This window comes from Misgurnus anguillicaudatus, chromosome 15 (genome assembly GCF_027580225.2).
Source record: "Misgurnus anguillicaudatus chromosome 15, ASM2758022v2, whole genome shotgun sequence".
Classification (NCBI taxonomy): domain Eukaryota; kingdom Metazoa; phylum Chordata; class Actinopteri; order Cypriniformes; family Cobitidae; genus Misgurnus; species Misgurnus anguillicaudatus.
Genome location: NC_073351.2, coordinates 31453894 through 31469043, shown reverse-complemented (window position 1 = coordinate 31469043; position 15150 = coordinate 31453894). Strand labels below are relative to the sequence as shown.

Genomic DNA, 15150 nt, shown 5'->3' with positions numbered 1-15150 from the left:
TAACAGCATCGACTGCCCTTAACTCTTTCCCTAAAATTCATGAGTTAACTCATCAATTAATAGAAAGCTCTTTCCTGCCAATGACGAGTTCTTCCGGCAATCCGTATTTCTGCTATTATCCACCAAGAGAACAAATGAAGGTATGATAAAATGTGTTTTTTTTAAAGCAGAGAATCTGTTCTTTCATTTGATATATGGTATGTTTATATATTTAAAAAACATTTTCTGGAAGGCATTAAACTTTTTTTTGAAAATCATGAAAAATGCTGGCGGAAAAAGAGTTAAAAGGCCTTTATGTATTCCCGGAACCGTGTGGATCACCTCTGCAAAAGGATGGATGCACATTCTTTGGACCAGTATTCATTCATTATAAACATTGGAATAGCTAGGACATTTAACAAAACATCTGAATATGTGTCTGTATGAAAAAGGATGGACACATACAACTCAAGTGGCTTCAGGGCGAGTAAATCATGGGGCGACTTCCATCTTTGGCCGAACCATCCCTTTAAGTTTTTTTTTTTTATAATTTATTGCAACTTCTAACTAGTAAAAAAAGTTGAAATGACTTGTTAATTCAAGTTGTTTAAACTTAAATATTTAAGTGCAGCAAGGAATTTTTACATTCTTTTATGAATCTTTTGGATCTTTTAGTGCCTTTTTGCCAAAATTGCACTGAAAAGAATGACCACAAAACATCTTTTGTCTTTCATGTAAGAAAAAGGAATACATATTTGAAATATCTGAGTAAATGTGAGTTTTGGTTGAACTATTCCTTCAAGAAGACTGAGAATTAACCTTTAAATCAGCCCAGTCAAATTTGGACAGGAAAGCGGTGTGATTCTGTAAAAGTGTGTTACTGTACCGGGAACACTTTTCATTAAAAAAAGGAAAATGTCTGGTTGGTGTGTTTTGTAAATGTCTAAACATAAATATACCAAACACATACACTTCATTGTGAGATACTTCAATTAAAGATGGAAGCCCAGTTCTGTAATAAACAAAACTAACAACCAAAAATAAAAAGAGGGCGGTACCACTCAAAACTATCAAAATCTAGCGTCCTTCCTTAAGGTGATGTAACGTTTCATGGTACAATCCCATCAGAAAAGAATCATTATAAAAAAATCATTTTCAACAATGCTTTTTTGTCTTTATATATATATAATATCATATATAAGTTTTATATTTATGACAAAATGTTATATTTATATATCTATATACTTTTTCTGTCAAATATATATATATGTATATAATTGGTAAAAATGATGAAATTATTGGTGGGATAAATAAATCATCTAAGTGGAGAGACAGGTGCATTTTTGCACGGTCCATTTTCTTGTTGCTGTCTCTCAAAGCTATTTAAATACATTGAGATTCTATCTAATGTCACATTTCCTTTGGAAACCCAAAGTAAGAGTCTGATTATGAAAAAGCCACTAGTGTTGGTTAAACATTCTCCGAGTGTAATACATCCCTCAGCCAGAAGGGGGCAGGCAGCAGACAGAGAAGATACGGCCACTGGCTGTTGGCTGCTGGCAGTGGGGTGTGAGGGGCTTAGGACAGTGCTACAAAAAACGGCACGGAGCCGACGCCCACTTCCGCCAATGACGCGATTGGGGAAACGGGTAGTGTTATTTAAAGCTTAAAAATCACGAGGATAACGAAAAGACGAGCAAATGAAAACTACTAACTATTGACACAGGGAGGCGAATGGTCAACTCTCCAGGAGCTGTTTAAGAGCCCGCTCAATGTTCATGCGATGACCGACACGAGTCACGCCCAGCTCGGCGAAGTCCTCCTTGGTCAAAGCGGGCAGGTGAGAACCCTCAATCTCGTGCTCTTGGAACCGTTCTCGATGTTCGGCCAGGTGAATGCTGGCCAGCCAGTCGCCCACGTCGTATTTGTTCCACAGGTGGAGAGGTTTTTGGTGGAACGGGCGTAGGGAGAGCAGAGGGGAGTGCATGCCTGGGGAAGGGGCAGGCGAAGGAGAGCGACTGCGCGCGCTGGAGCTTCTCATGACGAAACGCACTTCCTTGGGTTCGTGGGGGAGGCTAAGGCTGGACGACTTGAGGATGGTGGGGGGCGCGGTCGGGGAGGTGGCCAGTCCGAAACCCCGGATTGGTCCCAGGGGATCCGAGCGGTCCGGAGAACCGGGGCTCGGCGTCCGACGGGTCACCGGGTAGCGGCTGCCGGGTCTGATGGTGTAAGTGGTGCCGTATCCTCTCTGAGTGATAGTATGAAGCTCTCCTAAACTGCTGAAGAGTCTGAGAGAGAACAGAACAGGCCAGAAGAGAAAGGAAGAGAGGAGGTGTGTAAATGTTTCTGGTGAAATCAACAGATACGCAGCCAGAAATTCACTTTTAATTCAGTATCTCTTTCTCTGGCAGTTTTAGTTAAAGCTTCAACTATGTTAGGATACTACGCTGTGAGTTAGACGGCAACACATTAAACTAGATTCATTAATGTGTTAATAAGCTGTTACAATAGAAGTGTGAAGATGTCTTGTGGTGAACATGTTTTCATGGACTGGAAACAATTCTACGTGAATCTTAATTTGACTATTTTTACTTTAATTCAGTAATAATCACAACAAAGAAATCACAGGTAACCATATTTTTCTTTCCTAATGTTCTTTGTCTTATTGTGATTAGTTAAATACGTTTTTAAATATGGTTATTAAACAGTTAACTTTCTTAACCCTATCAAGATAAATAAAAAGTTAAACCAAACTCACAGCAACAGACCAAAGCACTGGTCAATGATCAAATGTAGAAGTCGACCGATTTAATCAGTTTGCAAATGTGTAAAAAGTTTAAACTATCAGCAATTACGTTACCGCTTGAAGGAAGGCTTGTCTGAAGCGTGGCCAACAGCCAATCACAGTGGATGCAGCACATGCTCCAGTCTTCCATAAACGTAAATGCCTGGCTCTGCCTAGGTTATTTGCATAAGGCAACCTGATTGGCTGACGCTCCCGTTGCCGCTTGAAAAGTTGAGAAATGTTCAACTTCTGCCGCAAGCAACGGCAGTGATGCAGCGCCAACGGATCCACAATTTAGTTCGCCAACGCTTGCTGTCACCCATTAAAAGTGAATGGGATGCGTCAACCCTTACACCCTGTGTGAATGCGCCATTAGACCCGATGATATTTTTATCTGGCTGTGTCATTTGCGGGAGCGCAACTATCGTAGGCTGCATTTACACTGCATGTTTGAAGTGACTCAATTCAACAACAAAACATTTCCCCTCATGTGTCTCAGATCGGATTTGACCCAAAAACGTTTAAGCAAGAAACAATCGCATAGATTTCGATATTCTCAGATCGGTTTTAGGCCTCATTCATATTTGGAAATAAATCGGATAAGAATCTGATGCATGCATTCAGGTCTGCAATCTAAGCGGATAGATCGGATATTCAGGGCCGGCCCATGTGGGCGTACCGGCACTACCCCACTCCCTCAGATCACCATTAATATTGAATGGGATTTTAATGATAAAATGTGCTATTTAAAAATCATGATGCCTAGTGTATTGTCTTCCTAGAGTGAATAATAGGCTAAAATAGCAATATTTAATCAAGTCTTCCCTGCCAATGACGAGTTTTTCTGGAAATCCGTAATATCGCTATTATCCATCAGGTGGCACTCTTCTGCAACTTATAAAACCCATAAGTATCAGATGTATGTCTGTGTATGTTTTGAGGATCGCTCTGAATCTGATCTCTATCAAAAGTTCAATCATCTCAACTTTTTGCTGAAAATTTGATGTTTTTGAAGAAACCTACCCATATTTGAGAGGTAACAAGAATAGAACTAATAAAGGTAGGATGAAACGGTTTTTGTTTAAAAGCAGGGAGTATGTTCTTTCATTTGATATATTGAATGTTTATATGTTTAAAGAAGAACATTTTTTTGGAAGGCATTAAACTTTTGTGAAAATCATGTTGCCGCTGGCTGGGGAAAGAGTTAAGGATGGGCTGTAAGGCATGGTCGAATTTTGATTGGTCGCTTGACTAAGCTACTCCCTAATAACGTTACGTAAAATTTCTTGCACTACGGAAAGCAAGAACGAAGGCTACAAACATTCCATAATTTCAAGGTTGTATATTGCATGAACTAATTTCACCATGGACATTTAAAATGGATTCAAAAGAAAAAACTACAGCAACTGACACTACCTCTGGGTCTGAGCTCCAAATAAGCAGTATTGTGCTTATATGTAGGTATGCGCTTTTTGTTGTTGTATATAGTAAGATTGTTCAGAGCGCTTTACTGTACGTTGCTCACTAAAGCTGCAGTTTTATGGTTGTATAACAGAGATGTTTGTTTATAACGCATTAAAACTGTATCTAAAAATGTCTTTTCTAGCTTGGAGAATTATATTCATGTAAGTTCCCCTCTCTGTTTTAAACGCCCCCAATCAGCACTCGGTCGGCACCGGCACTGCGGATATTCCCATCTGAAAGTTTCTGGCTAGATAGAATACAGCTATGACTTAAATCCTGTGAAATGTTGGGTTTGGGGGCAGGATCAGGATCAGGATAAAAACAGTGCTCATCTAGTGAGATTTGGCTGTAGCTGTATCCCTTCTAGCCACAACCCATCTCAAGACGTGGTGTGCGTCATTGAAAATGCAACGCTGGCAAATTACGTCAACTGAGGTGGACACCACCCGCGATCACATGACTCTTTTTAGCACAATGGAGGGCAACGGCTCTACTTAGTTGAGTAATGTTATAGAAATAAAGCTCTATAATTTTGTATAATCATTTTGTCTGTGTCCATTGCATTGACATTTTACTTCCTTTGTGGTTTAAGCTGTTCCGGGGTCAGTATTGTAAATTATAGTAGTGTAAATGCAGATATCAGATACGAGTCGCTTTAAAAAGATGATGTACTGTTACACTGCAAAAAATGACTTTGTTACTTAGTATTTTTGTCTTGTTTTCCGTAGAAACATCTAAAAATTCTTAAATTAAGATGCTTTTTCTTGATGAGCAAAATGACCTAAGAAAATAAGTCTAGTTTTAAGGCAAATAATATACAATTTAAGTGAAATTGTCCTTAAAACAAGCAAAATTATCTGCCAATGGGGTGAGAAAAAAAATTGTGAAATAAGATTTCGTTTTTCTTAAACACTTAATTCAAGTAAAATTTTCTCACCACATTGGCCGATATTTAAGCACAAATTCACTTAAATTGTATATGTTTTTGTCTAAAACTAGTATTGTTTTCTTAGGTCATTTTGCTCATCAAGAAAATACATCTTGATTTAAGAATTTTTAGATATTTCTACTGAAAACAAGACAAAAAGACTAAGTAAGAAAGTCATTTTTTGCATTGTAGCGGGTTGTAAAAAAATGGTTACAGGCAACAAATCGGAATTGGGCATCAAGATTTGCAGTGTAAATCCAGCCATAGAGTAACTTGCTGTCATGATAAAAAAGAGTGGCCTCTAGAGGCAGAATAAATAAAAACTTTATTTTGACGTGAGACTGTTAAACTTTAAAGTATACTTAAAGTATACTTGTCAAGTAATTTGCAAAAGATAATCTTCAAAATCCAGTATCGGTCGACCTCTAATCAAAGCACACGATGAGTTCAGCTGGTCAACTACAAACTAATTTATTTAATTAATTGTTTGAAAAACAGTCTGGAGTGACACCAAATGATTATTTTTCAGTTCTGTCTGGACTCTAAGCTACAACTGTTACAAGTCAAGAGAGACACGCTTTTGCCCTGCATCTGATTCACCAACAGAGGGAATTACTCAGTTATCAGTCAGTAATGTAATGACTGGGGTGTTATGTGAGTTTGGACACAAATGAATGTAAAAAGTGTGCATGCAACACAACAGCAAAGCACTGAAAGCAGCCCTATACATGCAACATGTGCAAAAATAACAAAAACCGAGACGTGCATAACATCTCAACCTTCAGATTACTTAAGGCAAAGGATTTGTGTTCACGAGTTTATTCCTTCCAGATGAAAGGGACAGAGTATATTTAGCAGTACGAATACAAGCTCTGACTACTAACTATGAAATATCCCAGCCTGAACCTTGAATGTCTTCGTCTTTTGCCTTATTCGTGTAACGTGACGATTGAGCAGAACTCACAAGCCAATGAAAAACATAAATAAGCTGAGGGTAGAAGGGAGGCGGGATCAGCACATGGGTGGATGATGACTGAAACAGACCGAAAAAGAGATGAGATGATTCATGCGCACTTACACAGGTGCCCGGCTCTTCTGGGCTTAGCCTCAGATTCAGTTCTAGACAGAGCAGCAGCATGCAGAAAGAGAGAGAGAGAGAATGAGAAGAGACAGATGTAGAGATAGAAGTACAGATAGAGAGTAAGAGATGGAGATAGATATATATATATATAGATAGAGAGAGAGAGAGAGAGAGAGAGAGAGAGAGAGAGAGAGAGAGAGAGAGAGAGAGAGAGAGAGAGAGAGAGAGAGAGAGAGAGATTAGCGGTCAGCATCAGTCCATGACAGAACAAAAAACAAACAGCACACACTTAAACAATCTTAACAATGTCAATCGAATGCAAACCAAAATGCATAGTGACACAGACCAGTGGTCAGCTATCCCCAGATGTAGGCATTTATTTTTGTTTATTATACTTATCAATTATACAAATATTTCTTTAGATATATGCTGTGTCTGGGGTTAGGTGCCATTCTGGTCAAATGCAATGACATAAAATTAAAACCAAACAAATATGCATGAATAAACAATACAAAAAACAACACAAAAGCATTTTTTTCCAAGAAGAAGCCAGAGCGATCACTGTGTCAGTGCGATTAAAAGATGATGAAGCATTATACAACTACAAAATGAAGACCAAGCTTAAATGGTGTAATGGATAGACAACAACAGACTGTCCAGACTGAGAAGACATATGAAGATTATTGATGTAGACTGTTATGCTGGTTATATTAAATATGAACATAATTTAGTTTATTATGATGCACCAATGTATCAACCTATAATATGAATCAGCAGATAAAAGCAATTTGTACACTATCGGACATCTGTCGATTGTTTAAAAACAGACAATGATATTTGCCAATACTGATAGTTTGGTGGTTATATTAAAGGGGACGTATCATAAAAATCTGACTTTTTCCATGGTTAAGAGCTATAATTGGGTCCCCAGTGCTTTATCAACCTAGAAAATGTGACAGATCAACCCAGTAATTGGATTTTCACAAGCCTGTGAAAAAAGAGGTAATTGAAATTTGGCTCCCCTTGTGATGTCAGAAGGGGATAATACCGCCCCTTAATCTGCACTATCCAACCACAGCACTGCTATTAAGTGCAGAGATCAGCTCATTTGCATTTAAAAGTACACACCCAAAAACAGCAAATTTTTGCTCACACCTACAAAGTGGCAATTTTAAAATGTTATAATAAATTATCTATATGGTATTTTGAGCTAAAACTTTATATACGTACTCTGGGGACAACAAAGATTTATTTAACATCCTAAAAGTGTTGTGAAATGTCCCCTTTAACTTGCATTAACTAAATTCTGAAGATTAAATTTTATAAACGTTATTCATTCTTATACACTGCAAAAAATGATTTTCAAGAAAAAAATTCTTAGTATTTTTCTCTGGTTTTCAGTAAAAATATCTAAAAATTCTTAAATTAAGATGCTTTTTCTTGATGAGGAAAACGACCCAAGAAAATAAGTCTAGTTTTTAGACCATAAATATCAAATTTAAGTGATTTTGTGCATAAAACAAGCAAAAAAATCTGCCAATGGGGTAAAGCGAATTTTTCTTGGATTCAGTGTTTAAGAAAAATTTTCACGATTTTTTGCTTACCCCATTGGCAGATTTTTTGCTTGTTTCATGCACCAAATCACTTACATTTTATATTTTTGGTCTAAAAACTAGACTTATTTTCTTGGGTCGTTTTGCTCATCAAGAAAAAGCATCTTAATTTAAGAATTTTTATATATTTTTACTGAAAACAAGACAAAAATACTTAAAAGATTTTTTTTTTCTTGAAAATCTTCTCTTGCACTGCAGGATATATCTGCCATGATTAACGTCTGTTTTTAAACTTTGGGCCGATAGCCTATAGTGTGAAAAATTGCTTTCCACGACAGATACATATTATTGGCCGATATATCTGTGCTTCTCATAAAAAGCAAAATTCGGTGTCGGCACAAAAAGTTTGTATCAGTGCATCCTTATTACGATCCACGTTGGAAATACTTCTATTGGTTTTCTAAATAAAATATATTTTTTAAACACTGTGGTTTTAAATTGTTCAAAAATGTATGTCTTAAAGCTAGTGGTCAAAAACACATTCATAAGAAAAACATGTCTCTCAGTCAAACACGAACATACAAACTGCCACAACGATGGCACAGTGAAGAAGTTCACGGGAAAAAGCTTGCGAAGTTACATGTGATAGATTTTGAAAGGTGAAAGATCAAAGTTTGAGATGATGCATGCCCTCAGGCCATCTGTTACCTTGTAAACACCCAAAGGCAAATTATCCATGTATAAAAATCCAATTTGTCCCTCACCAATGTCACCAAGGATCTTGTTTTTATTCACATCATGCATGCTTAAAAAGCTCTTAGTCATTGCTAAGTGCCTTTAACACAAGGGCTGTAAATTGACAACTTGCACCAACAGTTTAGACTTATTAGATTAAGAAGACTCGACTCCAAATTTGGTTACACAGGCTATGGCTTTTCTGTCAATGGACAGATGGTTTGGGTATTTGCCAGGGTGGACCAAGACACACAGAACCTGAGAAATAATGAATAAAACCCAGAACAATGTTAGCAAAAGTGACTGAACAGTATGACATTAGTGGATTGTTAAAGAATAGAAATCAAAGGGAATGACATTTGATTTACCCTAGTGGCTAAAAGCTAAGGTTTACTGCCTTCCATGTCCTTCTCACATCTGTTGGGACATAAAGGACTTGAGCTGTATTTAAGGATATACTGTAAGCAAGTAGTACATAGCTGATTGAAATAAACATAGCCTTTTAAGCCTTCACATGAAACAAGGTTTTAACAGAAAGTGTCCATGTGGCTCTGGTTAGATATATTGAATAAATTCACATAACGGTATAAATTAAAAGACTGCACTCTAAAAAAATTCTGGTAGTTGGGTTTAAATATGGGCAAACTCAAACGTTGGTTTAAATTAACATTAAAAGGACATATTTACACCAACCATGGGTTGAAACAACCTAGAATTTTCTAATTGTCATACGTATCTCATCAGTAAAGCCGGTTCGGTCATTAGTAGTAAATCGGCATCACCTGCTTTCATATGGAGCGGCATTTACTACACAAAGCCGTATTTCAGAGAGAAGCTAGACAAAATCACTTTCATAATCGTAAAAAAAATTGCCTTTGATAATGTATACGGTTTTGCAGAGCTTCTCGGTGAACTACGGCTTTGTGTAGTAAATGCCGCTCCATCTGAAAGCAGGTGAAGGCAATTTACTACTATTCACAGAACCGGCTTTACAGATAAGATCCGCATGACAATCGCAGGGTCCGTTGGGTTTGTCCATATTTAACCCAATCACAGCTTGAAAACATCCCAACAATTTTTAGAATGTGTCAATCTGCCTATAGTGTACAAGTTTTATTGGTTAGCTAGGAGACCAGCCTGAGGCAGTTCTACATTACATTACTTACCAGTGTTCGATGAATGTTGACATATCTCTGGGGCTCCAAACTTCTCAATGAAGAAAGCATGTTAAACAGTATCTCTTAGTGTTTTAATAAAGAATAAACCGTTCTTTAAAAAGTAGAACTCTGCAGTTTTTAGAAGCACTGGACTGACACAGTTTATAAACTTGGCTTTCTTTAGTTATTTTTCATTAAGGAAAAACTGGCATAAAACAAATCTAGTCTGTATTAAATGTTGCATTATTTACACAAGAGACTTTATGAGACCATTGATCCTACATAATTGTTTTAGTGTTAGTTAACAGTGTGTTTGCAGTCTTGATAATCAGCTTCTGTTTCACTAAATACAGTTTTTCACAAAGTTTCAAAATGACAATACATGTACATTAGCTCTGCTGCAGCATTTGCACCTTACCTTGCACCAACTACTGGTGATTTCCTTCCGGGGTCAAGTGAAGCTCCAAGTGGCTCCTCCCCGAGTGAGCGTGTGTCCTTGTTGAGCTGCTGCAGCCGTGAGCTGAGCTCGCTGATCACAGTGGGCTTGCCTTCCTCTGCCCCTGCAAGCGGACGGGGTTCCACGGGGTCCCCCCACAACTTGGAGCGTCTCTGGAAGAGGTAGCGCGGTCTGGCCGGGCCTGAGGCTCCCGCAACAGCAGCCAGCGCAGCTGCGTGCTGCTGTGAGAGCAGTTCACTATCAGATGACTGCTTAAGCAGGGGGTCCCTGAATGTCACCGGGCCCTTGCTGAGCTGGGACTTGAGCTTTGGCTTTGGAGGCACTGGTGGCTTATCAAGAATGAAAGTCTGGCCATCTGCGTGGGTGGTGTAGGTGTCCGTGGGCTCGCCACTTTCCGAGGAAAGTGTGGACATGCTGGAGACAGTGGAGATGGTACTTGTGGTCTCCAGGTGGTGATCGCTGGAGCTTCGAGTGTCCACCTCTTCAACCCCGGAGTCAGCAGCAGACTCTGGGCCCAGGTGGGACTCAGATGGCTTCCCTGAGGCTGCTTGCGGGCCACTGCTAGCGCAGACCTTTGCTGCTACAGCAGCCACTGCTGGAGGGGCGAGGGGAGGGTGCGGTGCTGAGGGTAGGGCTGTGGAGGTCATCTGCGCCAGTGGAGGTACAGCTGTTTCGGGTGCCTTTGCAAGAAGGCCATTGGAAAATTCGTCTGGTGGAGGAACAACGCCAATTTTGCGGAGCTCCTCACGCGTCTCCTCATCGCTGGAGGAGAGCATGGCGGGTGGAAGGGTTACTGTATAGGGATCCACATCCTCCTCAGAACTACCCTGAACCAGGGTTTTATCTGAGGACGGGCTAGGTTGTGGTTGTGAAGTTGGAGTTGTGGCTGAAGGTGGCGTGGATATTGAAGAACCATCAGGAGCAGGGGACTTAGCACGCTTTATTTCAGCCAACATGGGTTTGGGGCTTTCTGACAAAGACCCTTTTGGGGTGGGGGCACTGTGCTCTGGGCTGGGTCCCACAGCGTCCCCATTACTTGTTGCATGAACCATGATATGCCCAGCAGTTTTCTGCTGAGATGTGTCCATGATGCTTATTATCATACTCTTCTTATCTTCAAGTTTTCTCTCATCCTTTCTTTCTGAACTTGTTTCTATCTCTTTCCTGGTGGATATGGGACTTCCCCACTGAATCTTGCTGGTGGGGACAGAGGTGTCATAAATTCTTTTTGCTCCAGGGGAAAAGGGCGGTGAGGCAAAATCCCCCTCAACCTCAGAACGCTTAGCCTCTTTGGTCTGTGTCTCCATAAACAGGACCCCTCCAGCAGCTTCATGTTTAGTTCTGGGTTCAGGGCTGCTTGCAGGAGATTGAGTTTGAGAGGTTAATGCCCGTTCCCTTGCGGCCAGCGCAAGTGCCAGTGGAGAGTTTGGGTCCAGGGGCTTGCCTGTTAGTGGGTGAATGAAAGTGGTGCCCCCAGGAGAGGGACGCAATGCCAAGGCAGGAGGCGGCAACTGACCAAGTTCACGCGTAAGCATTCGCTCATCAACAGAACGAGATGGTGTAAGTGAGGGGGCCTCTTGGGGAGAAACTGAACTGCCCTCCATAGTACCCACCGATAGGAAGACTGTGGATTTCCGTCTATCTTCCAGACGACGTTCACGGTCTTTCACAGCATCAGCAATGGCGACAGCAAAGGGTCCTTTTCCTTGAAACAATCCCTCAGCTTGAGCTTGACTACGTTCCTGCAACAGCTGCTGCTGGTAGAAATCAGCCCTGCTGGTGTGGTGTGCAGCTAGGCGCCCTGATGGAGAATGCTCTCTGGCATGGATGGATGCCAGTGCCAGCGAAGCTCTCTCTTGGGCATCCTCCACTTGCAGTTGCTTTACAAGCGGGCTCTTTCTCCGCTGAGGCTTGCTTGTGAACAGGCCAACGCTGAATTGGCCCACATTGGCGTAAGGGTTATCAATGACTCGACCTTTCCGTTTGATCCTCTCAGGCGGAGTCGAAATGGGACCTGGCCTTGGGATGTCAGTAGGCTCCACAGGGACGTGGGAGGAGTCCTGCAGGATGATCATAGAACGAGCTTTTTTTTGCCGGTCCATGTGGGAGGCATGACGAGGGGGCTCGAACATCTCTGCAGACATTGTCTGAGGTAATGCATGCAGTCTTGGCTCGGAGCCCGGCTTAAAACTAGACCGACTGGGGTCATGAATGCGGCCGGGGGGAGGTGGCGGGCAGAAGGAAGGAGGAGGGCCTGTATCATAATAGTACAGTGATGGAGGAGGTGGGGGAGCGGTTTGGGGAGGGGGAGGTATACTATGGCTGTCTCTCAGGCTGTCCGTCATGGAGGAGCTCCGCGGAAACCTGTGCTCCGCTGCTAGGGCAGAGAGTCGATCCTCTTCGGTTGCTCCTGCAGAGACAGACAAAAAGGCTGTAATGTTTTTACATTTACAGACGGGACTTGGATGATGAGTGAGTGTGAAATAATCTATGGATTTAATCTTTGCATTTATCTTCTACAGCTTTACATATTCCTGCCATTTAAAATTATACCATGGGTTAAAGTGTGGCATTGTAAAACATTCAGATTTTAAATTCAACAAAGATATGTGTAAAGCATTACCAAATGACTTGGTTCTGGCCACGCTTTTCGGCAGCTGTATGTGGGCTTTATCCAGTGCTGGATGGAGAGCACCATGAAGAGCTAGACCTTGCCGCTCAAAAAGAGACTGCACAAAAGAAAATAAATAAATAAATAACATAAGCCACGCAAGTTCAGCTGACAAAAAGACTAATAGATCATTCCTAGACTCCAGATGCCATTATATATGAATGTTTGTGTATGCGTGCCTTACACTGATTTCTGCTGGTGTTATTCGGCGGCTGGATGGTCGTTGTTTCACCGTGGCTGCCCTGTAATCTGATTCCACCTTTGGCCTCAGTACTGACTCCTGAGAGGCCAAAATCTCATCTAATCGATCTGTTAAAAAACACACACACAAATAACCAATGCAACAGTACATCTAATCTGATCAGAAAATGTGCGTTGCTATGGTGAATGTAAATATGAAATGCTTAATGGCTTAACATTGTCTTTCCACATTACGATGCATCATTGGTATTTATTAATGGTGTAAAGTGTATTATGATACAACAGCTCAGTTCCAGGAATAGTAGCCTAAAAATTGAACAGCACACACAAATGTTGGGTAAACCTTGAATAAATATGTTGTATACATATTTATATACTGAACTTCTGTCAACTTTTGGAAGAAAATGTTAATGAAACTCATACCAATGCATTTTGGGATCGTCCTGTCTTTGAAGGATAATATGGGATGCTAGAAATTTATTTTTTGTATACTTTTCTTTAACTATTTTGCACCTGAGATGTCTTACATGTTGCTTTAGTAGCTAGGCATACACTGGAACAGAGCTAGAGGAAGCAATGTATTTTACTTCTGCATGTGCGAGGTGAAGATGGCTGCATCCACACACACTGGACATTTGCGATGTTTTGATGGGTTTGTAAACACCTCAATGTATAACTTACCTCCTCCTCTTCTCCTCCTGGCAGAGGCTAAGTGTGAAATATATGTAAAAAACATGGATGAATTAACGTTCAACACCATCAAATGTCTGTTGACATGCGTTTCTGTATGTGAATGTGAGTGTATACTGTGTTTGTGTGAAATGAACTCCGTAAACTCAGCATAGATTGTGTGTGTGTGTGTGTGTGTGTGTGTGAGAGAGAGAGAGACAGAAATCTCTCTACAAAAAAAACTACTAAACTCCAAAGCTCTACACTGCAAAAAATGAATGTCTGTCTTAGTTTTTTTTTGTCTTGTTTTCTAATATAAATATCTGATAATTCTTAAATTGAGATACATTCACTTAGTAAGGAAGTGCACTACAAAAAAAAAATTTCAAGAAAGAAATTTAGTTTTTTTGTCGTTTTCAGTACAAATATCTAAAAATTCTTAAATTAAGATGCTTTTTCTTGATGAGCAAAATGACCCAAGAAAATAAGTCTAGTTTTTAGACCAAAAATATAAAATTTGGGGTAAGCAAAAAAATCTTGAAAATTTTTCTTAAACACACACGCTTGTTTTATGCACAAAATCACTTAAATTTGATATATTTGTTCTGAAAAACTAGACTTATTTTCTTGGGTCATTTTGCTCATCAAAAAAGCATCATAATTTAATTTTTTTTTACAAATTATTACTGAAAACAAGACAAAAATACTAAGAATTTTTTTCTTGAAAATCATTTTTTGCAGTGTGGCTTAAGATAATATGTTTTGTTTTTGTAAATAAATGATGAAAATCAAGTTTTTTTACTTATAACAAGATAAAATATCTGCCAGTGCAGTAAGAAAAATAAACTTAATTCCAGTTTCAACTCAATTCAATAAACTTAAAAATCTTGAACATTTTTCTTAAACACTAAATTCCAGAAAAAAATCAAGAAAAATTTGCTTACCCCATTGGCAGATTTTTTTTTGCTTTTTCAAGTAAAAAATCCCTTATATTTGATATTTTTGGTCTAAAAACTAGACTTATTTTCTTGGGTCGTTTTGCTCATCAAGAAAAAGCATCTTAATTTAAGAATTTTCTGATATTTTTTACTGAAAACAAGACAAAAATAATAAGAATGTTTTCCTTGAAAATAATTTTTTTGCAGTGTAGAAGTCACCGGTATCACTGCACAGCACGCGACAACTTTGCTTTATCAAGATTTTGACAAAAAGAAGTGTGATTTTGGATGTAAGGAGAAGAAAACCTTATTTATCTTGCCCTGTATTAAGACAACAGTGGATGCAGTTCGTTTTTCCCAGACATTAACGTAATTGCGAATGGGTTAATGTTTGTTCCCTGGCTGCATTTCGATAAGGATTGCTTTACAAACACGGCTTAGTTTGACGCCAGATTTGCCACTTGTTTACAACTGATGGAGCGGTCCCAACTTTAAAAGACCCTGTTTAGGAGTCGCAACCATCAAGATGTAT

At 39.6% G+C, this 15150-nt stretch overlaps 1 protein-coding gene across 6 annotated transcripts in view; it reads right to left on the bottom strand.

Annotated features, from left to right (window-relative positions):
* Nucleotides 1–485: 485 nt before the first annotated feature.
* Nucleotides 486–15150, bottom strand: part of shank3a (SH3 and multiple ankyrin repeat domains 3a) — a 400804-nt gene continuing 386139 nt past the window's right edge. For 2 of the 6 annotated variants that reach the window (XM_055174823.2, XM_073853775.1), the window contains 5 exons: nt 13693–13719; nt 12995–13119; nt 12763–12868; nt 10101–12549; nt 486–2267 (listed from right to left, as the gene is read on the bottom strand). In XM_055174823.2, coding sequence (XP_055030798.2) covers nt 1718–2267; nt 10101–12549; nt 12763–12868; nt 12995–13119; nt 13693–13719 — 3257 coding nt within the window. In that variant the 3' untranslated portion in view covers nt 486–1717. Of the gene's footprint in view, nt 2268–6205; nt 6276–10100; nt 12550–12762; nt 12869–12994; nt 13120–13692; nt 13720–15150 lie in introns of those variants that run through there. The other 4 variants (XM_055174825.2, XM_055174828.2, XM_073853777.1 and 1 more) reach the window with 3 other exon arrangements.